Source organism: Tursiops truncatus, chromosome 2 (assembly GCF_011762595.2).
Source record: "Tursiops truncatus isolate mTurTru1 chromosome 2, mTurTru1.mat.Y, whole genome shotgun sequence".
Taxonomy (NCBI): domain Eukaryota; kingdom Metazoa; phylum Chordata; class Mammalia; order Artiodactyla; family Delphinidae; genus Tursiops; species Tursiops truncatus.
In genome coordinates, this window is record NC_047035.1 from 36,923,667 (window position 1) to 36,950,662 (window position 26,996).

General features: G+C 55.2%; 1 protein-coding gene across 2 annotated transcripts in view; it reads left to right on the top strand.

The window, feature by feature from the left end:
* The window catches only part of SPTB (spectrin beta, erythrocytic), a 121,338-nt gene that overhangs the window by 92,868 nt on the left and 1,474 nt on the right, over nt 1-26,996 (top strand). Inside the window, exons 18-32 of one of the 2 annotated variants that reach the window (XM_019922680.3) lie at nt 972-1,118; nt 2,515-2,778; nt 3,161-3,367; nt 3,809-3,898; nt 7,486-7,764; nt 8,341-8,471; nt 9,395-9,599; nt 9,872-10,246; nt 11,625-11,869; nt 12,960-13,098; nt 13,566-13,650; nt 14,410-14,606; nt 14,915-14,964; nt 15,451-15,529; nt 24,994-25,256. In XM_019922680.3, the coding sequence (XP_019778239.1) occupies nt 972-1,118; nt 2,515-2,778; nt 3,161-3,367; nt 3,809-3,898; nt 7,486-7,764; nt 8,341-8,471; nt 9,395-9,599; nt 9,872-10,246; nt 11,625-11,869; nt 12,960-13,098; nt 13,566-13,650; nt 14,410-14,606; nt 14,915-14,964; nt 15,451-15,529; nt 24,994-25,256 (2,756 nt within the window). Of the gene's footprint in view, nt 1-971; nt 1,119-2,514; nt 2,779-3,160; nt 3,368-3,808; nt 3,899-7,485; nt 7,765-8,340; nt 8,472-9,394; nt 9,600-9,871; nt 10,247-11,624; nt 11,870-12,959; nt 13,099-13,565; nt 13,651-14,409; nt 14,607-14,914; nt 14,965-15,450; nt 17,830-24,993; nt 25,257-26,996 lie in introns of those variants that run through there. The other variant, XM_019922674.3, reaches the window with a different exon arrangement.

Below are 26,996 nucleotides of genomic sequence, written 5' to 3' on the forward strand. Positions count from 1 at the left end.
ATCAGCTATATGTATACATACATCCCCATATCCCCTCCCTCTCGCACCTCCCTCCCACCCTCCCTATCCCACCCCTCTAGTGGTCACAAAGCACTGAGAAATTCTTAATAATTTTGAATATTTCCATTTTGCACGAGGCCCTGCAAATTATGGAGCCAGTCTTGGCTCTGGTTAGATGCAGACTCCTGGGCCCCACTTGGGCCCAGATGAACCAGAACTTAGGGGGTGAAAAAGAGCAACATTCTCAACCAACCTTCTGGTTGGAGAACTGCTGACTCAGAAGCTCCTCGCTCAGCCTGGGGAGAGCTGTACAGGAAGGTCTTTAACCTGCACTCCTAGGTCCTTCCGTGAACAGTACTTCCATGTGGAATGGGGCTTCCCCTGACTTCTTTCTTGCTTCCATCCTCATACCCCTTTCCTCTCAACCCAAATGACTTTGTTTTCACCCACCTCTGCCCTTGGTACCAACCAGGCTTGTTATGGTGCCAGGACATCTTGGAAACATCAGAGGCTCATCACAGTTCTTCCTTCATTGTTAATTACAGGATCTGCCTTGGCTTTTTCCTCAGAGAACACTTTCTCCGTGTTTATTAATGATTTCTCCCCCTACTGCCAAAGGGTTGATTTATCCATCCATTCAGTAAACACTTGTTGAGTTCCTGCAGTAGGCCAGGCCCTGTCCTCGGTCCTGGAAATATGGAGAGAAGTATAAATATACCTGGTGTCCTAGTGCACACACTCTAGAGGGGAAGACACAGTAGTGCCTGTATTTTAACCCTGAGACAACGCAGGTTAAGTTTCCTGTGCTGGGAGTTAGGGATCCAGCGTTGGAGGGGAGTACTCTGCTGTGCTCCTACTTCCTCCCCTTGGTCCTCTTCTTCCGCAGCCAGAGCTAGGCGGCAGTCCTGCCCTGAGCCCCTGGCCAAAGAACGACACTCGGGGACCATTGAACCCACTCTTTCTGCCCACAGCTCGCTCTCTGGATCAATGACAAGCTGCTGACATCTCAGGACGTCTCCTATGATGAAGCTCGAAACCTTCACAACAAATGGCTGAAGCATCAGGCGTTCGTGGCAGAGCTGGCTTCCCACCAGGGGTGGCTAGAGAACATTGATGCAGTGAGTAGAGCGAGCGTTTGGGCTGTCTGCTCGGGATGCTTCCCTGAGCAGCGCTTCACACAGGGCATGGACACTGGCCCGCAGCTTGCTGGACGGTGTAGAACCTGAGCGTGAAAAACTTCTCCAAGTAGTAGTTAGACCTTCAGAGCTCCTGATACGGCCAGTCTTATAAAACCCGGTCAGAATGGGTGCCTCCTCTGGGTCACCTGAGTCTGGGGACAGTCCAGGACACTGAGGACACAGAGTCAGAGCCTCAGCTTTCAGTGCTGGGAGGGCAGTAACCTCTGTCTGCCTTCCATCATCCACACCAGGGCCCCGCACTGTCCTGCCCAGGGGCAGGGGAATATGTGAGATGAGCAGAATGGGCCAGGGACTACTGACCCTCACTGTTTGGATGGGCAAACCACCAGGGAGTGGTCATTCGTACCAAGGGTCCCCCCTGTAACAAGCTTGCCCAGGGGCCCAAGTCAGAATGTGGCCGGAGTTAGATCTGGGAATAGGAAGGGAGGTACCTCTGCCCCTCCCTGCTGTGGCTATCTGGAAAAAGCGGGCCTAGGGCCACACAAGGCTGTGTCCATCGTGGCTAAGGGTGCAGGCTCCGAGCCAGGCTGTCTGACTTCTCAACCTCCCTGCGCCTCAGTTTCTTCATCTGTAAAATGAGGATAATAACGGTACCCACCCGAGGGAGTTGTGAGCATTAAAGCACTTAGAGTATTACTTGGCAATTATTAGGCACTCAATAAATATTATCTATTACTAGCAAGTATGTATTCCTAGGCCCAAATCATCTGTAACCTTCCGAAAAAGATACATTTATGTGGGTGAAAACCAGACAAGACAAACTCAGCAACTAAAAGATACCACTGAAGGTCAGTGCACAGATTCTGGCAAGACAATTAAGAGAGGGTGAAGGCATTCCCTGGTAGTCCAGTGGTTAGGACTCTGCCCTTTCACTGCTGAGGGCCCAGGGTCAATCCCTGGTCTAGGAGCTAAGATCCCGCAAGCTGCGCGGCACGATAAACAAACAAACAAACTCACAGGGAGGTTTCCGTGGTGGTTGTACCTGGGTGGATCTTGAATCTTTTTTTTTTTAAATAACTAAAAAAAATTTTAGTACTAGCTGGTTCTTGTCTGCAGCTCCCTATGCTACAGTCTCCCTGAGTCATTTGCCCCAGACACGCTCTCCCTGTCCCACCTTCTACTTCTACTGCAAATAACTTCTACTTCAAATAACTGCAAATAACTCTGGGGGTGCAGAGTCTCTCAGCCGAGCCTCACCTGAGTTCTAGGCAGATCCTTTGCCTCACTGGCCTCCCCTCGGTTAGCCCTTTGCAACCATCTGGAACAAGGCGGCTCTCCAAGGTCAGAGGGTGAACTCTCCTGCTTCCCCACACAGGAAGGAAAGCAGCTGATGGAGGAGAAGCCCCAGTTTGCGGACCTGGTGTCCCAGAGGCTGGAAGCCTTGCACCGGCTCTGGGATGAGCTTCAGGCCACCACACAGGAGACGACCCAGCACCTCTCAGCCGCCAGGAGCTCTGACCTGCGCTCACAGACCCAGGCCGACCTCAACAAGTGGATCAAGGCCATGGAGGACCAGCTACGGTCGGACGACCTGGGCAAGGACCTGACCAGCGTCAACAGGATGCTGGCTAAGCTGAAGGCAAGTGAGCAGGTTGTAGACTGAGGGTGTTGGAATGGAGGGGGTCTTGGAAGCAAATCTGCAACCTGAAAGAGAGTACCCTCCTGTGCCCTTAGCTGGGCTGGCTTTTTTATCAGGTCTCCTGGTTCACAGCCCAGCTCCTACCCTTTTGCAATGGGTAAGACAGGGAGGGATCCAGACGGGGTAATAAAAGTGTGCGTGAGAAGTATAGGACAGACGCTCAGAGGGGCAGAAGATGAGATGGGGGCAATCCAAGGAGACTTCTTAGGGGAGGCTGAGCTCAAACCAGGCCTTTGAGGATGGGTGGGATTTGCACGATGAAGCGGACGAGGGGCTGCCCAGGTGCCAGGGCTGGTGCCGACGCTGTCCCCTTGTGTCCCAGCGTGTGGAGGACCAAGTGAACGTGCGGAAGGTGGAACTGGAGGAGCTGTTTGCCCAGATGCCCTCGCTGGGAGAGGAGGCGGAGCATGAAGACTTGAGCATCGAGAAGCGGTTCCTGGACCTTCTGGAGCCCTTGGGGAGGAGGAAGAAGCAGCTGGAATCATCCAGAGCCAGGCTGCAGATCAGCCGGGACTTAGAGGATGAGACGGTGGGTGGGCCGCAGCTCCCCCCTCCCCCAGCGGCTGAGCCAGCAGCTGTCACCGGGATAGCTGGCGGCTGCCCCGGGCAGTTCTTGGTAGCAGACGTCTGGTCATCTCACCGCCTTGTCTCAGAGGGTGGTTGTGATGACTACATGAAACGTCAGTGTAAGCCAGTGCCTTTTGAATGGTAGCTCGCTCGTGGACTTGGGGGCCAGGCAGACCTGGGTTCAAGATCCAGCTACATTGCCTTCCCTCCAAGTGACCAGGAGCAAGTTATTTGGAACCTCAGTTCAAAATAGCAAAATGCCCCCATTTTACAAAACCCTGATGGGGTGTTGGGAAGAGCTGGGGAGACACAGTAAGCAGAGCTCTGTCTGGCCCGCGGTGAGTGATGGGGAAAGGGTGGCTGTGATTGTCGTCAGCTGTCCCCCGCCTTCTGGTCTCCACAGCTCTGGGTGGAGGAGAGGCTGCCTCTGGCCCAGTCGACCGATCATGGCACGAACCTGCAAACTGTGCAGCTGTTCATGAAGAAGAACCAGGTGAGTCCTGCCACCTCGTCAGTCCCACCTGCCCCACAGAGGAAGCCCCAGCCCTGATCTGCACAAGGTCCCCAGCAGCACATAACAGATTATTGTTCTTTTTTAAAAAATTTATTTATTTTATTTACTTATTTTTGGCGGTGTTGGGTCTTCGTTGCTGTGCGCGGGGCTTTCTCTAGTTGCGGCGAGCGGGGGCTACTCATTGCGGTGGCTTCTCTTGTGGAGCACGGGCTCTAGGCGTGCAGGCTTCAGTAGTTGTGGCACATGGGCTTAGTTGCTCCACGGCATGTGGGATCTTCCCGGACCAGGGCTCGAACCCGTGTCCCCTGCATTGGCAGGCGGATTCTTAACCACTGCACCACCAGGGAAGCCCCAGGTTATTGTTGTTGTTGATAGCTACAGGGTCCCCAGTCTGTGTTTGTATTCTCATAGCCGAAGGAGCAGCTCTGATGATGGCAGAGAGAATTCTGGGAGGACCACAGAGTGGGGTGGAGGTGAATGGGGCCGGGGGGTCCAGGTGCTTTGGGATTTGGGGGCCATTCAGACCCATTAGGGCACAGGTGTGTGCAGGACCTGGAGGCCCTGGCCTGGGGTTTCATGTCCTTTACAGCTTCTGTATTCCGTGACCTCCCTGAGAGGAGGCTCTTAGCTCCTGGCGTCTCTCCCATCACTGCCTTGTCCCTCTTCCAGGGCTAAGCTTGGCCTATTGAGTCTCCTCAGGGTAAGTAGGCCCCTGTTCTCTAGACACATGAGCATACTTGTGGGGCTGCAACGCCACGAGGAAGCTGCTAAACTTGGACTCTGAGCCATTGGAGGAAACATCCGTTGGCTGTTCTGCTCTCCCAGGCTGGATTGGGAATCTCTGCAGCCCTGGTCAGAATCCTGGAAGTGAGCAGATGCACTTCCTCTGTGTCAGGGCTGCAGGGGAAGCCTGCGTCCTCCAGGAAGGCCAGCTGCATGGGGTCATGGTCAGGCCATGTGGTCTAGCCAGGGGCTGGCCGTACCCCTGCTCTTGGGCAGAGAGTCCCTCCTGCCTGGTCTGCTCTCTGCTTCAGGAAGTGGCGGCAGCCGCAACCTTGAGCAAGGAGTGTCTAGGAACTTATCCCAGAGAAGAGCAGTGTGTCCCAGAGTGCCAGTCGGTACTGCAGCTCATTGGGGAAGGAAGGTCATGGCAGACAGTACGTCCTTCCCCCCAGATATCAGCAGCCAACATCTGCTCACAGAACCCAGCAACTGTGCAAAGGCCTGAATGAATTATATTCAAAGACATTCCTTAAAAGCTCCCTCGAACACTTTGCTTCTAGTTGGCATGATCAAATCCCAGAGGTTCCGGTGGCAACACGTAGGGACCTGAATTAGAAGGTGGTGGAGGCGGGGCTTCTGCTAACATCACACCCTCCAGTGAAAGTGGGGAAGACTGGTAGAAGACTATTCTCGGGGCCTCAGTTTCCTCAACTATAAATTGGGCCAACTCTAGTCCTTCCAGTACTCAAGACTTCAGCCTCAATGAGTGTTATTGCCAATGATTTTCAACTCCCCTGGCTGAAGGTTGCTATTTCAGGAGAAGGGCAAGACTAATATGGGGTTCCCCTTAACAAGAAGGGAAAGATAATCTCGTGGGAGAGCATGGCTGCCCCAGTAAAGACTATTTCAGGCTAGCCTTGCTAAAGCCGAAATCCCATTTTATCATTTCTTCTACTGCAGTGGTCAGTGTGTATCAGGCTCACCCGGAGGGCTTGTTAAAACACAGTTGACCAGGCTCCACCCTAGATTTACTGCATCAGACTCTGGGAGCAGAGCCTGATAATTTGCACTTCTATCAAGATCCTAGGCGATGCTGCTGCTGCTGGCCTGGAACCCCACTTTGAGAACCACCACTTTAATGGCTGTCATTGCAACTAGAACAGAACCTGCAAGGTGCCGCACGAGGGGTTCTCAACTCTGGATGCACATTAGAATCACCTGGGGGAACCTAAAAGCATACGAGTACCCAGGTCCCACGTCAGATCAATTAATAAGGACCTCTGGGGATGGGACCCTGGCTGTGTCTGTTTTCCCCGATGATTCAACCTGCAACCAGGGTTAAAAAGCAGTGTCCTGCCTGGTCTGGCCCCTGCCTCCTCCCGAATCTCCTCCCTTATCACTTCCGCCCTCCTTCACAGTATTCTAGCTTGCCTGACCCTTTGGACCGTCCAGGCTTGCTTCCACCCCAGGGACTTTCTTGGCACTCGCTCTTCCCTCCTGCCAGCAACACTCATCCCCCAGATCTTTGTGGGGTTGCCCTCTCCTCATCATTCATGTCTTACTCAGATGTCATCTGCACAGAAAACCCTTCCTGACTCCCCCAGTTAAAGAGGCCACCACCACACCTTGGAAGACAGTCCTCATCTCAGTGGTGTCTGTTCCTCGTGGTACCTGTTATATGCATTCGTTCATTTATTTACATGCTTATCATTTCCTCTTCTAGAGTGTAAGCTTTATGAGGGCAGGGGTTTTGTTTATCTTGTTCCCATATTGTCCCTAGAACAGGGCCTGATACATCAGAAATAATAACTGTGGGTTGAATGAATGAAGTCAGGGAAGAAGATGTTCTAAGTAAGCATACTGCACAGGAGCCTAGAAAGGAATTGCTTAAAAGGAGAGAAAGAAATACCTTTGTAGGATATAAGATCTCAGGGAAAGTAAAGAGGCAAGCGGAGCTGACATCACGGGTCATTTGACTACAATCGCAGAGACCACGGGAAATTGTCAGAATCGAGATTCTGAGCATCAGGTGTAAAGATGCATTTCAGCAAGTTAGGTGACTTGTGGGTATTGCTAGTTCTATGTGTTTTAAATGCTGACAGTCATAGCACAGCCTGTGTGTTCTTCTCTTACCCGCCGCCCTCTAGACAGTTTTCAAGGCCATGGGAAATTGTAAAAAGGGAGGAGATGGGGGCTAAGGAGCCAAAAGCCCACGTGCAAGGAGCAGCCGGGCTGGGGCCTCTAGGACCCAGAAAGCGAGTGACGACATGTCACGGCCCCCTGAAGATAAAGGTGACCCATCACCAGAGTGGGAAGAAATGCCGTCTTGGTGACCAAAGGCAGGAAATACTGAACCGGGAAAACAAAAGGAAATCCTAAACTCTGACCAAGGGGCAACTGTCAACTATTGTTTTATACAGCGTAAAAAAGCTGCTAAAATCAGATCTCAAAAGGCCATTTAAGTATCGTTTTCCTCTCCTCCACCACGTACAGCTGAGAAGTCAAGCTCTGCTGAGACAGGAGGTGTAGGGAGCCCTCAAGGGCACGTGTGGCTGCGAGAGAGCCATGTTCAAATCCCACTCTGGCACTGGCTGTCCAGTCACCTAACTGCTGTGCGCTGGTGTCCCGTGCTAACCTCAGAAGGTCATGGGGGGGGGCCAGAGGAGAATGAGGTGGCAGGCCCAGCACTGTGCTGGGCACCTGGTCACTAGCAGTCTTTATGGCCACATCTGCTCCGCTCAAGCTTCCCCAAGGGGTTCAGGGCGAGAGGTGCCAGGGTGTGACCCTGGGCTGCCCTGCACGGTGGGAAGACCAGCCCCTGAGCCCTTCCCCTCTGGCCGCAGACGCTACAGAACGAGATCCTGGGCCACGCGCCGCGGGTGGAGGACGTGCTGCACAGGGGGCAGCAGCTGGTGGCCGCGGCCGAGATCGACTGCCGAGACGTGGAGGAGTGCCTGGGGCAACTGCAAGTCTCGTGGGACACACTGCGGGAGACGGCAGCCAGGCGGCTGCAGCGCCTGCGGGACGCCAGCGAGGCCCAGCAGTACTACCTGGACGCGGGCGAGGCCGAGGCCTGGATCAGTGAGCAGGAGTTCTACGTCTTCTCTGACGAGACACCCCAGGTCGGCTCGGGAAGGGTGCCAGGCTGGGTGTCAAGACCAGCCCAGAGGAAGAGCTGGGTGGAGGTGGGCAGTCAGTGGGGAACCTGTAAGGCCAGGTGTGTGAGGAGTGAGGGCAGGGAGAGGGTGTACGAGTTACCCTGCTTCTCAGGACGCCCCTCCTCTCAAGAACATACAGTAAACGTACTGCAGCCGGGCGCCCTGTTTGCCAATTAGATTTGCTCTAACCCAAGGGTTCTTCACCTTTTTTGTGCCATGGATTCTGTGCAGATGAACTGCTGCGGGAGTGGGTGAGAGGTGAGGGGGGTCTCTAAAAGCTGGGGTGATACAGGAAGTTTCCATGGGGACAGAGGTTGGATCTGGGCCGGGAAGGGTGGATGTCAGACGAGAATTGAGGGTGACGAATGGAAGGTAGGGTGTGGGTGTTGCCGGGCAACGGGAGGAGAGGGGAGGGGACCGTGGGCAGTTCTCCTATGGGTGTCCCGCGAGCCTGGCCCTCCCCCATCTCGGGCACCTCCAGGAGCAGGGCTGTAAGCTGGGCCAGGTGAGCGCGTGCCCTGACGGTCCGCTGCCTCCCAGGATGAAGAGGGCGCCATCGTGATGTTGAAGCGGCACTTGCGGCAGCAGCGCACAGTAGAGGAGTACGGGAGGAGCATCAAGCAGCTGGCCGGCCGGGCCCAGAGCCTGCTGTCTTCAGGCCACCCCGAGGGGTGCGTGTGCCTCCAGATACCGGCCGTCAGGCCAGGGGCCCCGCCAGCCAGGATCCCTTCAGGTCCAAGGCGGAGAACAGGAACAGTTTTCCCGAAAACTGTGGGTTTGAGAAAACTGCCTTCTGGCCTGCTCATTGGCCCAGTTCCCTGTTATGTTGTGGTCTTGTGTAACTTCACGCAGGGCTGACTGAGGCCTGGTTTGCAAAGAGATTTGAGGAAATGGAACAGCGAAACTACCCTCTTGGTGAACAGAGAGCTCCAGTCTTTTCAGGAGTTCGTCTTCAGCATCTTTCAGCTTAGCCTAAATTTGCTTTTCTTTTTGTGGTCCAGGAGGTACCTCAGGATCTCACAGTGTCTCAGCGAAATCATTATACACCCATCTACACTGTTCAGTTGTGTGGGTTCTGCATAAATGGGAGCCCACTGGGCCAGACACCTCGGGCCACCCCCAGTCACGGCCCTGTCCTCAGTCACCTTCAGGGCACCCACAGCAGCTGCCTCAGCATCTCCCAAGCCCCAGGGATCGAGCCTCTGGTATGGCATGCCCCTCCCGGAAGAGCTGAGCAGGGTCTGCTGCTGGTGGAGCCAGGCTCAGCCAGCCCACGCCTCAGCCTCCCTGGAAGAATAGCGGAAGAGTTCTCCATTTGCACGTGTCTCTCTGAGCTTCCCAGAGTCAGGGGCAGGGGTGGGAGGCACCCCCTCTAGGGGAACACATTTCACTATCCCCTGAAGCATCGTGGTCTAAGGGGTGGTTCCTTCTCTCCCCAACTCTTCCCCGTGCAAAGCCGCTCTGCTGTTTCTCTGAAGCTGTGCTCCGCCACTCGTCCCTGCCTCGGGCCTGGGGAGGAGGAGGCTGGCTCCTGATCTGGCTGCTCTAGGTACTCTGTTGCCGTCTCTGAGGGCTTTCTTGTTTTGAATTCCAGGGAACAGATCATCAGACTTCAAGGGCAGGTGGACAAGCAGTACGCGGGGCTGAAGGACATGGCAGAGGAGCGCAGGCGGAAGCTGGAGAACATGTACCACCTGTTCCAGCTGAAGCGGGAGGTTGAAGACCTGGAGCAGTGGATCACGGAGAAGGAGCTGGTGGCCTCCTCCCCAGAAATGGGGCAAGACTTTGACCACGTGACTGTGAGTACCCATGGCCACCGCTTGCTTTGTCTCCCTCTAGTGCAGTAGACCTAGGAGCTGTCGTGCAGACACATACACACACCCGCCAGGTGCAAAGTGCCGCAGCGATGCGGGCTCCCCCGGTGCGAGCTCAGGTGCCCTGGGGAAGACATGAGAGCCCAGCTCCGGGCAGTGGCAGGTGCCGCTGGGAGAGTCGACAGCTAGTGTGATGACACCACCACACCCCTGAGCCCTGGTAACCGGTAACCGCTTTTCTGTCTACCCCCGTCCAGCTGCTCCGGGACAAGTTCCGGGACTTTGCCCGGGAGACCGGGGCGACTGGACAGGAGCGGGTGGACAACGTGAATGCCATCATTGAGCGGCTCATCGACGTGGGCCACGCGGAGGCGGCCACCATCGCCGAGTGGAAGGACGGGCTGAACGAGATGTGGGCGGACCTGCTGGAGCTCATTGACACGCGCATGCAGCTGCTGGCCGCCTCCTACGACCTGCAGCGCTACTTCTACACTGGCGCCGAGATCCTGGGCCTCATTGACGAGAAGCACCGCGAGCTGCCTGAGGATGTGGGGCTGGATGCCAGCACCGCCGAGTCCTTCCATCGCGTGCACACAGCCTTCGAGCGGGAGCTCCACCTGCTGGGTGTGCAGGTGCCTCTCATCCCTGGCCGTCCCTCCAAGCCTTCCCCATGACTGGCTTCCCTGGGGCGCAGTGTCAGGTCCTCTCCTGGCTTCTAGAGGGGAGACTTCTCGAACAGGCATCTCCTTAGAGAAGCAACAGCTCCGGACAGGAAGCAGAGGCTTTCAGATGCTCTTTAGCTTCAGAACTAGTTCTTTAAACTGAACCTTTCCCAAAACCCGATGCAAAAATACCTTCAAATGCAATTTCTCTGGTTGTCAAAGTGTTACAGTATCATTAGTGAACATACATGTAGCACTTTTCTAGTACCAGGTACTGTTCTAAGCAATATACGTGGTCAGTGAATCCTCAGCCTCCCTCTGAGGAAGGGAATAATGTTATCTGCCTTTTCTAGATGAGGAAAGCAGGCACAGAAGGGTAACTAAGTTGTCCAGAAACATGTAGCTAAGCAGTGGAGCCAGAATTCAGCTCCTGGCAGTCTGGCTATAGACTCCACACCCTTAGCCACTGAGCTGTTCAGCCTTTCCGCATGGGAGCTGGAGGGGGGCCCAGGGCCAGCCTAGACTCCCTCCTCTCATCATGGGTTGCCCCCTGAGGTACCTCCACAGGCCCCTAGGGTTCTGCAGAGTTCAGCATGATGGATAGGTTGAGGGCAAGGGGCTCAGCTGTGGGGACTCACCGGGCCTCCAGTGGAGCAGGGAGAGCTGGGCCAGCTGTGCAGTCCTGCACCGACGCAGCAGGGTTTCGGGAAAGAACACCAAAGTAGGTTGGGCCCCTGGTTCACCAAGAAGGGGACAGCCTCAAGATCTGTCCTCCAGCTGGAGGTGCTTTGGGGTTACTGGAGCCCCTGTGGCAGGTACAGCCCCAGTGAGGTCTCAGGAATGAGGCTTCACTGCCCTGGGGCCGGCCTCAAACGGGATGGTACCATGCAGAATGGTTAGGAACAGCGAGTTGAGAGCACGCCTCCAATCCCAGTTGCACCCTCTCTGAGCGTGAGTGACCTCGGGCCAGTCACTTAGCCTCCCTGTGCCTCAGTTTCCTCATCTCAAAAACAGGGATAATAATAGTACCTCTTTGACGGTGTTGTTGTAAAGATGAAGAGAGTGACAGAACGTGTGTAGAGCAGCGCCTGGCACATAATCACTCTCACAGTCACACGCCAAAGGGCACAGAGCCCCTCTCACTCCCCAGTCCTCATCAGAGCCCAAGGGATGCTTTGGGCCAGCAGGGGTGCCAAAGCAAGGAGCCTTCTCTCCAGCAGCCAGTGGGTGGATCCTGCTTCCAGCACTGTCCTCGGGAGGGAGACTGGGAGGAGGCAGACGCCCTCGCCCATCCCAGGCCCAAGTCATGTCTGCCTGGAAAACAATGTTCAGTTTTGCCCCATCACAGGTACAGCAGTTCCAGGACGTGGCCACCCGCCTGCAGACAGCGTACGCTGGAGAGAAGGCAGACACCATCCAGAACAAGGAACAGGAGGTGTCTGCTGCATGGCAGGCGCTGCTCGATGCCTGCGCGGGGCGCCGCACCCAGCTGGTGGACACCGCGGACAAATTCCGCTTCTTCAGCATGGTCCGAGACCTCCTCTCCTGGATGGACAGCATCATCCGGCAGATCGAGACCCAGGAGAAGCCCAGGTGAGGGCAGCGTCCTCAAGGCAGCCCCGCTCCCGGCCCACTTGGTCCCAGAGGCTGGCAGAGCAGGGCGCTACTCCAAGAGTCTGCCCCGGAGGGACGTCCTGGACTGTGGGTGCGCAAGAATCCCCAAGGGGCACCTGAGGCTGCGTCCAGGGAGAATCTGAGTGGCTCAGCTGCCACCAGGAGAACCGACTATTCCAGAGTAAAGGGAATCCTGAGAGTGCCGAGAAAGACATCTGTCGTTCAGATTCTACGGTGGGCGCAGGGGCCGTGGTTGTCAGTTTACACATTCAGAGCTGGGCAGGTCCAGAAGTGGTCCTGCTCTTCCCCCCAGCACGGGCATATGGGGGCCATTTCCCTAAAACTCAGGAAAGGAGCTCATTGCGCGTGAGAGGTGGGGGCAGGCACGTGGGCAGTCGGCCGGGATCAGAGCTCTCTACACGCTTTGTGCCCACCTCTGTCCCTCTGCCCCTAGGGTGCCTGTCCCGGTGGTCAAGCTTTTATATTTAACATCATTATTGAGCTATAATCCACATACCGTACAATTCAGCCATTTAAAATGTACCATTCAATGTTTCGCATAGTCACAGTTGTACAGCCGTCACCACAGCATGTCTAGAACATTTTCATCACCCCAAAAAGAAACTCTGTACCCCTTAGCAGTCATCACACCCCGCTCCTCTGGCAACACTAATCTGCTTTCTGTCTCTAATTTGCCTGTTGTAGACTTTTCATATGAGTGGATCATATAATATGTGGTCCTTTGTGACTGGTTTCTTTCACTTACCACAATCTTTCCAAGGTTCATCCACGTATCAGTACCTCATTCCTTTTTATTGGCAAATTTAACATTCCTGGGCTTTTTTTATGGTCACTGCACCCCCGTCCATGTCCTGACCACTGAGCAAGGGAGGACACTAGGGCATCAGTGTTCCTGCTGGGGCTGGGCAGCTGGCAGAGGACTTCCTGGCTGTCCAGAGAGAGAGTCAGACTCCCGGGCAGGTAGGGGTCCCCCTCTGATCGGGACTTGGTGTCAGATGGGCCAGAGTCACCCAGAGTTTCCTTTTTCACCAAACACCGGCCCCCGCAGGGACGTCTCCTCGGTGGAACTGCTCATGAAGTATCACAAGGGCATTCTGGCGGAGATGGAAACCCGAAGCAAGAACTTCAGCGCCTGCCTGGAGCTCGGCGAGTCCCTGCTGCAGCGGCAACACCAAGCCTCAGATGAGGTGTGAGGGGAAGGCGGGACAGAGACAGGCCCTCCCTGTCCTTCCCTCCGCTCCTGCTGGGCCAGACAGCTTCCTGGGAGGGAACCCATGGGCTGTGGTTTCTCTGAGGAGGCTTTCTTGCGGGGGGGACTGGGGCTGTGTGTAGGCCCGGGGCTTATAGCTCCACCAAACCTATTCGAGGAACTGGCCGCTACTCTGTAGGGAGAGTGGGCTCATAACCCAACTAACCCTCACATATGTGTATGCTTTGGTCTTGGTGACACCCACTTCCTGGGTGAGGCCCATGGTAACCTCAGAGAGGTTAAGTAATTTACCCAAGGCTGCACAGCTGGCAAGTGGCAGGGCCAAGACTTGAAGCCAGGTCGGTGGGACAAAGCCCAGCAGGCTGTGCAGGGCCCCTCCGCACACCACCTCGGACAGGGGGAAGGGTTACCAAAGCCTGAGCCGTCTTCCCTTCCTCCCCGCAGATCAGGGAGAAACTGCAGCAGGTGGTGTCCAGGAGGAAGGAGATGAAGGAGAAGTGGAAGGCCCGCCAGGAGCAGCTCCACATGTGTGAGTGCAGCCTGGGAGCCAGGGAACCTGGGGGGGCGGGCCGGGGGGAGGGGCCATGGCACAACGCGGTGGATTTCCCCCCCTGCTGGAGAAGAGCCGCCACAGCACCACTCATCAGCAAAGTTCAGGGCCAAGGGCCTTGGGGAAGAAGACCCAACAGACACGCCGCTGGAAGCCTGCCCTTGACCAGCCAGCACCTGTTCCCTGTCCACCCTCTGCCCCACCTGTCCCCCGCCTCCTGCTTGGCCGGTGTCCCCGTAGAGCTGTGGCCTCTCCAGGGGTCAGCGTAAGGCTCTAGCGCATCCCAAAGGTTTGATCTGAGGCATGTGGGGCACAGAAAGAACTCTGTTCTCCGCAGCTGGAAACAGGAGAGGTAGGGAAATTCCACCACCCAGGTAGGAGCCGCAAGCCACAAAGACCTGGACTCTCCCGTGGCTGCGACTGTGTGAGACAGCCAGGGGCCGGGAAGGGAACACTCAAGACTGTTCTCAAAGGGCGATGTCAAAACCATTTTGTTTTAGAGTTTGTTCTAATTCATGTGTTTTTCAAATATCGCTATCGGTGGAGATGAGGTAGGGGCCCCGCACGGGGATGGAGCAGCCTCGGGCAGCAGGTCGCCACTGAGCAGGGTGTCCACGCGGTTCAGGGACACCTGTGTGGGCCTCGGCCTGCCCACCAGCTCCGTGAGGGGCCCCGGGGTCCCGGCAGGATCCGACCGCCGGGTGCTAACAGACCCCTGGGCTGTGTTGTCCGTGGCAGGGCTGGAAGTGTGCCAGTTCTCTCGGGACGCCTCGGTGGCTGAAGCATGGCTGATCGCCCAGGAGCCCTACCTGGCCAGCCGGGACTTTGGACACACGGTGGACAGCGTGGAGAAGCTCATCAAGAGGCACGAGGCTTTTGAGAAATCCACGGCAGGCTGGGCAGAGCGCTTCGCCGCCCTGGAGAAGCCCACCACGGTGAGCCGGGAGGCTCGGGGCGGTGGGCAGCCACGCCTGGGGGGTCCTCAAGTCAAGAATTCTTCGGCGGTTACTGGGGACCTGCAGACAGTGTAAAGGCTGGGCAAGGCGGGAGAGTGGGAAGGAAATAGGAGAGGGAGAAAGTGCTGACTTTTGAACCCCAAAGACAAAAGGGGCTCATTCCAAAAGGAAGGAACACCAGGTGCGTCGGGTATCGGGAGCCTCTTTGGAGGAAGGTTGTCTGAGAGCAGGCTCCCCTCTGTGGCTTCTCTGACCCGACACCCACCCCCGGCCTTTGCCTCCCCTAGCTTGAGCTCAAAGAACACCAGACCCCGGAGAGAACTGACGAGGAGACTGGGTGAGTGCCCTCTGCGGAGAGGGGTGGAGGAGGAGAGGGGAAGGGTCCTTCTAATCAGAAACCGCCCCCTGATGCCTTGACAAACCACCTGTGACCTCTCACACCTGGGCCACTAGTCAGGGAAATAGAGTGTCTGGAGCTTAAAGACAGAGAAGAGCTTTCATTCTCCCCCAGTCCTGGGTGGCCTGAAGGCCTCGTGCAGGAAGGAAATGGGTGGAGAGCAGTGGCTGCTGCACCCTTGCCCCCCGGCTCTGGGAACCGGCTGAACATGTGTCCCAGAGGCCGTGCTGCACGGAGCCATGGCATTTCTGAAGCATCTGCCTAACCTTTCAGGCGGAGGCAGGTTGAGCAGCTCCTTGCTAAGTGTCTGCCAGGCTGCTGACTTGGCTTGTGTTCTCTGGGGACGGGGTGGGAAGCCAGGCCTTGGAGGTAGTCTCTGGCCTCTGAGAGGCGTTTGTTTCTAAAGCGGGACTCTGTCTTCCATAGGCCTCAAGAAGAGGAAGGCGAGACAGCAGGGGAGGCTCCCCGAGGTCCCCACCGCGCAGCCACCGAGCGAACGTCCCCGGTCAGTTCCCTGTCCCATCTGTCTAGTTCCTGGGAGTCGTTGCTGCCCGAGCCCCCTCATCCTGACTAGGCCCAGCTGGGGCAGGAGGCCAGGATGGGCACACACTGCCCCTGCCCCCCAGACTCCTCCAGTCAGTCTTCCTTGTTTACTCAGCTTTTCTTAATTCCTAGAATAATTCCCCTTCTCCCTTCAACCAAGGAAAGACTGACATGCCAGCCCACTGACATGACTCTCTTAGTTTGGTTTTATCTGGTCTAATAAATTTTATTATATAAATACATTACCATCTACATCAGGGGGAACAGTTTATACAGGCAGGAATGATTCCCTTGTATACGCTGTCCTTTTACCCATTTTCCCTCTAACACCATCCTTAACTCTACCCTCTACGCCCACACACACACACACAAATATACTCACAAACGGACCATTTGGTCTTCCTGCCCTGGCCAGGGCATTTGGGGCAGTGAAGTGGGCATACCCACCCTCTAGCAGGTTCCTTCCTCCTAAGCAGAGCCCCCCACCCCTTTGCACCTTCCTGGCCTGAGGCTCGTGGGTCAGGGAGTTGGAGATAGAGCTAGCTCTGAGGCAAGAACAGACTGGATGGAGCCCTTCAGGAGTGAGGGAGAGCCCCAGGGCTTCTGGGTCACAGGCCTCCAATTTGTAGAAAAAGAGGACACCTGGGGGAGGAGAGGGAGGGACGCAAACACTCCCACTGCCAGAGGCCTGGCAGATGGCTTCAGGGCCTGGCCTGGAATAGGAACCAGGAGGTCTATGCAGGAAGTCTGGGAGGCTGTGATCCAGGTTTTGGGGAAATGTGCTGGGAGCAGCTGACTGAGAAGAAAGCAAGAATCCAGCATGTGCCTTGCATGGCTTTGCCACTGCATGTCCACCACCTCTCCAGGTGCCCAGGTGAGCTTGCCTGAACCTTTAGGAGTTCTTGGTGGAAATTTCTGGTACACCAGCCACCCCAGAAAAATGCACAACACTGAGCATTTCCTGTGCAGAATCCCTGTCAGGTCTATATTTCAGCCCTTCCCACCCTCTGAGACACACACACACACACACACTCACTCTCACACTCACACTCTGAGCTCCCTCTGACACCTCCAGTCGGCCAGAGGTGTCCTGAGCTGCACCAGCCCTTCATGTCCAGCAGAGGGCACTCCTGGGCTCCCACTGGTGGGTCTCTCCCAGGACTTCCCTCTGAAGATCCCATCGGCGCATGTGGGAGTCTCTGGTGGACTTTTTCTCAGGAACAGCCTCCACTGGAAGGAGAGAGAACTCTGGGGGCTGGCATGGACTGTGGACACGGGGGCTGGGACTGTTCCTGCCACCTGCGCTTCAGCTGTGCGTCCCTGTGTGTCTGCACGGTGGTGGCCTGGGTCTACGGGTTCCTCTGTGACCACCTGCTCGATCCATCCATTGTCTGTGTCGTGTACGTCTGTGCAATGTAATTACATGTGCATCAGAGCCGCCTCCACCCACCGCCTGAATGTCGCTGGATTTGGGGGGAGTATAACCTGCTTGGACCTGAGCGTCTCTGGAAGGAGGGAGTGAGCCCACATTTGAGACCCTTCCCAGAGAGCCAGCCACCCCGCCAGATGGGGAAACTGGCCTGTGCCCGGTACCAGGAAGAAACTGGATGGCGAATCAAATGAACACCAGGCCTGAGGCCTCATGGAAACAGAGTTCTTGCTGCTTCTCCTTTCCGAGCCCTTTGTTGAGTTTTCACGAGGCTCCATGGGACTCCGAGGGAGAGTGGGATACCCCATTGGTCCTTGATATGAGAAGAGAGGAGAATGGGTCACATGCAGGGTTCAAAACCTTTCCAGAAACCTCAGGCCTCTCCCAGGAAGGCGGCTGTCCGCTGAGCCTTCTCTCTGGGGTAGGCCTGGGTCCAGTGGCTCTCCTGCTGTCCCATGTGTGGTCTGGTGTCGGTGCTCTATAGGATAGATCCGTGCTGTGTGTGGTCTGGTGTCGGTGCCCTATGGGATAGATCCGTACGCTGTGGCTTCACGTGAAACCCATCACTAGTGCATGCCGGCTTCCTGCATGGGAGTGGACCAGGCACCTGAATCCCTGAGTAGACTGCTGCACAGCACACGGTGGCCACCCTGCCAGCCCCGCCTGGTCCTCCACTTCCCGGGTGTGCGCACGCACACATGTACGCACACGCAGGGACTGGAGTACCATTCCACGCATTCAGCGTTTCTTCAGGCACATCCATTGCCTCTATCACCTCTTACCTTTCCACATTAGAGCATGTTCTAATAAAAACAAAAAGAAAGAAAAAAAAACCCATTATACGGTAAGTGTGTAAGAAAGAGTGCATGAGGCCAAGCAGAAGAAACAAGGTTTCACAAATGGCAAAATTCCTGGAGTGGAAGTCAGGACATTGGGTTCTAGTCCTTAATTGTAGAGACTTCGTGCATGATTTTAGGCAAACCCCCTAATCCTCCTGGGTCCCCCTGCCCTCATAAAGCTCTGTCTGTGGGATTACAGAAAGTCCAGAACATTCCTGTATGTGAACAATGCACCTAGATAAAGGGAGAGTTGGGAGAGACGGGTTTCCCCACTTTTGTCTCGTTCTCAACTCTGAGGAACCTGGTTCTGTGGTCAGGTGCCAGCTGGTGTGAGGCTGGAGATGAGAAAGAGATGGCAAGGGGCCAGGGTGTTTCCTGTTTGGGGAAGAGAGGAAGCCAGGGTTGGACCTCTGCTCCTGCCAAGGCCAGTGCCCTGAAGGTGGTCCCCGGGCAGCAGGCTGAGCCGTCCCCCTTCCTCTCACACCCCACCCTCCACCTTATGTGTCCCCCCTCCATCCTGGGTGCGGCTCTGGGGAGGGCTTGAGGGGCCTGCTAAGGGTCCTCATCTTCTAGGCTCTGAGTGCCCCAGAATCCTCAGTGTACCATTTGCGATGAGATGCTGATTGCTAAGATGCTGAGGTTGATTTCCTGGAGAAGCAGTGGTATTGCAGAGGATCCGAGTCAACCCAGGCTTAGGGGCCCCCAGCCAACGGCTGCGGAACCTCTTCTGTGCACTGTGCCTGTTTCCCGGCCACGGGTGGGAAGGAGGCCCTGCTCTAGGAACTCTCCCAATGGGGCTGCTGTGACGACGCGAGGGATACCCCTGAGAGGGATTGGTGCTGCGAGGGGCTGTGACAAGAAAGAGTCTGCCTTCGGGGTTCCCTGTTTGGGGCAGTCGTGCCCCGTCTGCCTCCAAGCCTCAAGGCTACATTCCTCTGTGGTGCAGGGATTCTGGGGTGAGGCCGCTCCGGAGAGCAGCTGCCTGGGTGCCTGTCATTATCAGGCCTTCATCAGGTTGTCAGGGAAAACTCTTACCCAAGTGCAGCTCACAGACGTCACTCTTCCCATGACCTTCCAAGACCGCCTGCAGCTGGCTTCCCCGAGAGGACTGGGCATCTCCTTCCAGCATCTTAGAGGTTGACGTGGCTTCAGGGAAATAACCGGCACTTGAGAACCTGAGGGATGGTGCCCCGGGGCTGAGCAGGCCCTGGGTTGCAGCAGGTCACCTTTTAGCCAGTGGCTGGCTGGCTCCAGCTGCTGTCACTCCCTTGGCAACTCCCCACAGCAGCAGGCAGCCTAGGGCTCTAATCAGCGGCCAGAGGCCTGGCTCTGACGTTCTTGGAGGGAAGGGATGTGGGTGTGGAGGCAGCAGCTGTGTTTCTTCTTGCCTGAGCGAGCTTTCCCCATCCTCCCTCCACTCCCCCTGTGAGGCTGAACTGAGCTGCTGATTCAGGCGTTTTACAGTGAAGGCAAATGGTGTGTTTGCCCATAATGAGCAGACCCAGCCTGGAAAGAACGTCAGTTTTCCCGTGAACCTGGGCGTGTCTGTCTCCCCAGGATGCCTGAATCAGCGTGGCAGGGCTGTGTCTGCCTACAGTCTGGCACCGCGCCCTGGCACCCCAGGCTCCGTGGAGAAGCTGGCTCTAGGCTCTTTGTGGACATCTGTCCGCCGCTCGGTGCGCCCAGCTCGCTGTACTAGGGTCGGACGTGATCTTCCTGGTCCCACTGCTCAAAGGCAACTCCTAAGTTCATCCTCCAATCTGTGTTTTAGAGCATCCCCGATACTGATGAACCCAGGATGGGACTCAGTTAACATTGCAGGCATCTCAGAAATGAGGCGTGAAGCTGCCGACTGCTGGGTGTCAGATCTGGATGGGCGAGTCAGTGTCTTCTCTTTTGAGACTTTCTGAGTGGCTGGCTCAGAGTCACCAAGGCATCAAGCAGCCGCCAGCGCCTCCAGGGCAGGGAGCCCACACTGGTGGTGGGAATGGCAAAGACAGCTCCTGAGGAAGAGTCGTTCTCTCCCCCGGGATGGCCGTGGACCAGGTCTCCCCTCCCTGTCCAAGGGGACCCTGCACACTCCCCTCTCCTTTCCCCGTCACTTTATGTGGTGGCCTTCTGCTGTGTCCCCTCCTGTTGTCTTCCCTGGTTCCCAGTGGTCATCTCAGACAGATAGCTGGCCCCTGGGACACAGTGCTGAGCCCCTCCGCTGCCCATCCCACTCCTCACGAGAGCCCCTCACCATCCCTGCCACCAACCCGGTGGACCCCTCGCTGCTTCAGCCTCAGCTCCTCCCATGCTCTTTCCTCTGTTCAGCAACAACGTCTCTGTTCTCCCTTTAGGCATCTGTCTCTGTTCACCCTAAGTTCCCATCTCTTCATCTCTTTGGCTGCTCTCAACTCAACCAACCATCTCTTTTTCTCCTCTTGCAAACAACTGTCTTCTGAGCAACCTTCCCAACCTGTCTGCTGACAGCCTTCTCACCCAGAGGATGAGAGCCCAGACCTCAGACACTGGGGGAGGGAAAAAGTTCTCGGCTGCAGAAGTGGCCAGCTTCCCCCACCCCACCGTCTCACAGGGCTATTTGGTTGCCTAAGGTATTCAACAATAGATCTTGTCTGGCCTCAAGCCCCTCTTCTGGCCCTTTCCAAGGTGACCATGACACGACCACACTGCCTCAACCTATCAGCCACGTGTCTTACATAAGCCAGACGCATTCCCCTTTAGACCATGAGCCCCATCGGATAGGCTCTTTTCTCTGGAGCAATAGTCCCACCGTCTTCTCTTGCAGCAGGATTTAGTAGGAAGAGCACAGGGTTTGGGACCAGAGAGATTCGCATCCTCAGACTTCCACTCACTAGCTGTGTGACGGTGGGCTAGTTACTCATTTTCCCTGACTCTCAGTTTCCCTCATCTGTAAAATAGGGGCAGTGATACTGGCCTCGCAGAAAGGGTGTGAGGATAGAAAAAGAGAATATGGGTAGAACACCTAGTAGGTGATTGTGTTCATTTTTCCCTTCATTTTTTTCTCACTGCAGTCCTTCATCTCTTAAGAGAAACATTCTCCATATGAATTCTAACATCCATTGCCAACACCCTCCCAAACCAATCTTCCTGGAGTGCCCTTCCCTGGAAGCACCCTACATACACACTCTAGGCTCAGTCCTTACTGTGAGGTAGGCAGGTAAGACCATTGCACGGCTAAAGTCAAAATCTCTGGGCTGCATCCTCTTGCCCTCGTTCTCACTTACCAGCATTTCCTTTAGAGAGAAGCTCGCTTGTGTCTCCTTGTTTGTTGATGTGTCTGGGTTCACTGAGCATCTTCTAGAATCTCCCAAAGACCCTGTGGTCGCACCCCTGGTTATTTTTCTCCCTGGAGCTGGAGTTAGTTGTCTGTGTGCTGTCCCCCTGCGCCACCTGCTGGCTTGGCCTGGAAGTACACCTTCAACACCTTTAGTCCAGGTAAGAAATGTACCCATGCTGCCCCTCTTCCCTTCATCTTCTTGAACCTCCTCTGGGGAAGAGACATCTGCCTGCTTCCCCCCACCCAAGTCAGTTTCCTAACAAGGCAGGACCCTAAAATGTCAAGCTTACAAGACTCTGCAAATACTCTGATGTGGCCATCCCCAGCCCATCAGGGGATCAGGCCTCTCTCCCTGTTTGACTACAATCCTGTGGGATCCTAAAAGGCTCTCCTATCTGTGCCCTTTCCTCCCCTGATGTTCCCACCAGCATCCAGTGCTGCCTGTCCCCTACCCTCCTCTGACATCGTGATCCCAGCAGCCAGCGCACCCACCCATCTGTCACCCAGACCTTCAAATCAGAGAACAGAAGCTCCATGCTTATTCCAGGCCCCATCCCTGGGCCATTCTCCCTCCTTCTGTTACACCCACTTATGGTCTAAACTCTCCAGCAGCCCCAACCTGACGCCCAGAGTTTCTTCCAAGTAGCTGGATCCTCTTTTTTTCAGTGTCCGCCAGCTCCTCTGAGTGATTGCTCTAGGCTGGGTTACCTCTCAGCAGAGTAGGTGTAATCTCTGCATCTTCCTGATGACCCAAGGGCTAAAGCAGCTGGCCTTCTGCCTTATATCACGGAGGATCATCTTAGCTATCCAGGGCCTTTTGGCAGAACCTACCTGTCCCTACAGCCAACGAGTAGCCAGCATCCCCTTCTGGTGCTCTGCTGTCCACAGATCTCTCTGCCTGTCGGGCAAGGCACAATCTCTATCAGAGCATGGTATGGTTCCAGGGGCAGCAGAACTGCCCCTCAACCCCCAGCTCTCTTAGAAGATGGTGCAAAGCATATTCACCCCTGGGGCCTATAAAAGGAGGGCCCAAACCACGCCCCCATCTTTCTCCTGTGTGTCCCTTCCCCTAACCCAGGAGAGAGAGAAGCCCTGCCAGCCCTGGGCCTGGGAGGAGCAGCTGCCACCAGACCCCTCCACCTCCCACCCTCATTCTCGACTCCTTCTCCTCAGGCCTTGGCCTTCAGGGGAGAGGGGAGAGGGGAGAGGGTGTGTTTTAAATTTTCTCCACATGAACAGTCAAGAGAACAGAAGAAATCTTTGCATACATTGGAAAACCCCCATTTCCCAAAGCCCACCATGACCTGGCCATTTAACTTTTGGTCACACTGGCCGTGGCCTCTGACTGGCCCTGCCAGGGAACATAAGTCAGGCATCCATTAGGAAGAAACAGAAGAAAGGTGAGATTAAATTGGGAGGCAGTCCTGGAAAAATCATCTCTATTTTCAGAGGAGAGTTCCCGAAAGGAAGGAGCATGGAAATGAAAAGTATAGGAAGAAAATACGGACACACAGGGCTCTAGTAAAACCAGTCCCAGGAGGGAAGAGGCTGGGTGAGAGGGGTGAACATGGTTGTGAGGGTCTGCTGGGTTTTCCTCCCAGCATCTGCCACACATCTTCCCTGAGGCCCCCAGAGCAGGTGTGGGGAGGGCCTGGCCCATCACCAGGAGGAACAGCACAGCCAGCTGGAGAGAGAGAGGATGAAAGGCTTCACTACCTCCCCAACAGTTATGCCCAAGTCAGAGGGTTGGCCTGACTGGGTCCATAGAAGGACCCCAAACGCAGGCTCCCAAATCCAACCCTGCCACTCCTGCCCTTCCTCCCTGCTGGAGGAGGATCCAGGCAGGGCTTTAGAGCCTTCAGATCCTTGTGGTCAATTCTGGCTCTTTGCTGACACTCAAAGATATAAATACTGCCAGATGCATAAAGATGGGCATGGCCCAGCCACAACTCTCAAGGGATTCTAAGACAGGAAAAGATGAGAGCCCTACAGATGTGGTAAAAACTCAGGCCTGTCCGATTCTGGAGTGCATGCTCTTAATTGCCTCTGGTATCTATTAGCTGTGTGACCTTGGGGAAGTCACTTAACCTCTCTGAGTACAGGTTTTCTCATAGATTGAAGGTGTTAGACTAGGGTAGTGTTTTCCAACTTTTCCAGCCATATTATCCTTTCTTTGGGGGTTCTTAGGGAACCCCAACCTGTTTATTGAACAGCCCTAATTTGATGGGATACAGCCATGACCAGCTTTACCTTTCTTCCAACCACTGCCTTCAGACATCTCCGTTGAGCCTCCGCTTCCCATTCCTTAGTGCCAGCTCAGGCAGACCCTGGTCACTTTTAGCTGTTAAAAAGTCTAACCAGTCTGTTTCAGTTTGAAGCTTCAATCTGATGTCCCGTATGGTGCCCATATCTCTCATTCTCCATTTCTCTATTTTGGCTTCAACCCAAGGTCTGAAGGATCCACGATGGGGAGCACAAGGTCTGCTGTTTCCTGGCTCCTCCCCAACACTCCCCTGGGTCTCCATCTTCAGTTGGGACAGGGAGTAGAAAAGGGGGCAGTGTCTCTTTACTGCCTGGGTTGGCTCTGGTCCTCTTGGGCTGTCAGTGCCCTTGGTCCTTCAGGTGTCCAGATACCACCTGCTTGGGGCCTACAAGACCCTTCCCACCTGGTGCTGTAAGGTCTCTAGCAGTCAGGCCTTTGAGACAGGGTTCTGGCCAGATGTCTCAAGCTAGGGTGGCCTTCCTTGGTGCTGGGCTCATAGGAGACCCGCCCATTCTTGCCCCAGCCGGCATTCTTGTGCTGCACTGGGAGGCTGGCTGCCCCTTGCTGCCGCAATCTGTCCTGCCCTCTCTCCTGATGCAGTGGCACAAAGGCCTCTGCATAAGGGTGTACCCAGCTGGGGAATAAGAGGTCTGCTTCCCCTTCTTATGCGCACCTGACATACCAGCACGTGGCTCCACTGGAGGCCCCTCACTTGGCTTGGGCAGGGGCTGGGAGGATCCTGTCCTCTACGGGGAGGAGCAGGGAGGTAAAAGCCGCGGACTTTCCCTGGAGCAGTGACTCCTTAGGTGGTGATTCTCTACCCCTGCAGCACATTCGAGTGCATGAAAAGCTGATTAAGAAATTCCAGTGTGCTGACCCCACTCCAGGCTAGTTAACTCAGCATCCTGAGGATGGGTCCCGGCATCCTTTGTTAACGCTCCCGAGGTGATTGTAAAAGGCAGCCAGGGTTAGGAGCCACTGCCCTACTCCAACAAATCCCCACCAAATGACGGAGGCAGGACCTGGGGAGCAGGTCACGGCCCTGCACCATGACCCGGGAAGGTCTGGGTCTCCCTTTAGAAGGTGGTGGCGGAGGCTTAGGGCCTGGTGCCCTTAGCTTTGGGGTTTTAGACCCAAGTGGAAAGTAACAGAAGGGTTCCCATACAACATCCTACCACAAATGTTCTTCTGTCCTGTCTTAGCAGCAGAACCCTTTCTTCATTTGAAGTCTTGCCAGAGCCCCACGGATGATTCAGTAGGAGCTGGAGTATCTGTCTGAAGCAGGGGTGGGCCCTGGAGGCGGGCAGCATCGGAAACCCCCGGATGAGCCCCTTCAGCTCACTCTAAGAACCTTCTGTTCCTATGTTAGATTGGAGAGGGGGAGAGTGAGAATGGAGCCAGAGACATGGGCACAGGCTAGGGAAGCAGGCCAGGTGGAAACCCACAGCAGGTTGAGGGAGGGCCAGGAAGGGCACAGGAGAGAGGAACCAGACTCAGGTGGGGCCTGCTGACCTCCCAGTTCTGCCGAGAGTAGCCACCCCTGGCTCTGAACCCCCAGCAAGGTGTGCTCCTCCCATATGCCCCTGAGCAGGGGGAAGAAGAGAGGCAGTGGCCCCAGGACCTGCAGCCGCCACTGCCGCCAGGGCCGCACAAGGAAGGGCAGGAGGAGAAATCCAGCACGGATGAGAGGCCCACCACAGAGCCCCTCTTTAAGGTCCTGGACACGCCTCTGAGCGAGGGTGAAGAGCCTACAACGCTGCCGGCCCAGGTGGACCACGGGCACAGCGTGCAGATGGAGGGCTACCTGGGCCGCAAGCACGACCTGGAGGGGCCCAACAAGAAGGCGTCCAACAGGTGTGTGGGGGAGGGCCGTGGGGTAGGAGGGGTGGGCAGCTCCCAGGGACTCTGAGAGCAACATGGCTATGCTTGTGGGCGAGGGTACCCTCTGCCTCTAGTCTGAGAGCTCCTGGGCATTCTCTGGGACAGCCTGGGGGCTGCTTGGCATGATGGGAAAAGCCTGTCTTCCGTTGTGGTCCTGAGTTCAAATCCTATGACCTGGTACTAGTTGCTCAGCCTCTCACTTGTAAAATGGGGATGACGGGGGCAGCCTGCCTCTTCAGTGCAGATGCCATGCCTGGCGCAGAGCAGGAACTCGGTGAACGCTAGCTGTTATTATCCCAGGGCGGGGTAACAGGTAGGCCTTAGCACTAACAACACATCCTTGACCAAGTCCCACTTTTTACCCAATCTGGGCCCCAGTTTCCCCAGCTATAAAATAGGAGAGGAGAAAGAGTTGCTATGGTCCCTCCTAGCAACCATATGACTCTGAGGAATTCATTCAGAGGCTGTGTCGGTTCCTGACCCTGAGGCAGTCATGTCCTTGGGTGTGGTCTACCCAGGGATGCCTAGACCCAAAGTCTCTGGAGGCTCCTGCCTTCAGGTAGCAGTCCAGGGTCCCAGAGAAACAAGGCAGCATCAAGAGGTTGAAGCCAGCCACATTCCCAGGGCCCACTGGCAGCATACAGAGAGAGCCTAGCCTGGGGGACATGCCAAAGTTAATTCAAATTCCAAAAATCAACTGGGGGGCCCAGCCAACCTGAAGAGGTATATTGCTTATATGCAAAGCCTGCAGGGAAAGGGAAACTAGCATTTATAAAGTACCTACTGTGTGCCAGGCATTATGTTAGGACTGATAATAGCTTCTCAAACCTCCTATGATATTGTGGTTTCCATTCTCCAGATGGAGAAACAGTCTCAGAGAGGTTAAATCATTTGTCCATTTACTCCAAGACCAGCTCCTCCTTTGCAACTGCCTTACTTGGGCTACAAGCTCAGAGAAGGTGGTGAGGGCCAGAGGAAAGATCCCTGAGCTGGTGTCAGAAATCTGGGCTTTGTGGAATGGCTCTGCAGCCAGCTTTGTACAGGTCAGGTTCTCTCTTTGACCTTCCAGTCCTTCCTCCCTACGTGCCCTGCTAGTTCTCCACTTTTCTGCCCTCAAAAGGGAGGGAGGAGGAAAGGAGGAAGAGGAGGAAGAAAAGCTTAATGTTTCTCAGTACTCATTACTGTGAAAGGGCAACATGTTCCCCATTTGTCAGGGAAGGAGCTCAGGTGAGCCCACACATGAGCCCATGAGCCTGCTGTTCTCACCAAACATTTCAGCTGAGATGAGCCTTGATTTACACCAATACATTTCTTTAAAAAGTGCTAGTACAGTATACCAGGCATATATCATCAACAAAACAAAAATATCACTACCAGCAAAACAAAACCCTGCTCTGTTCACGTTACAGTTCTGTAGTGAGACTCAAATATGCTGGTGGCTATGGAAATGCTTTGAAAAGTTGTTTATACTATTGGTCTTAGACTCAATAATTCTACTTCTAGAAATATATCTCAAGGTAAGATCAGAGTTACAGGCAAGGATGTTTATCATACTGCTATTTAAATCGTGGATAAAATTTCCAGTATTAAAAGGTCCATCAATAAAGGGATTATTTATATATGTGATAGGATACCATATAACTATTCAAAATTATTTTCAAGAAATATTTGAGAATTCAAATATTTGAGGATGGGGAAATACTCATGATAGTG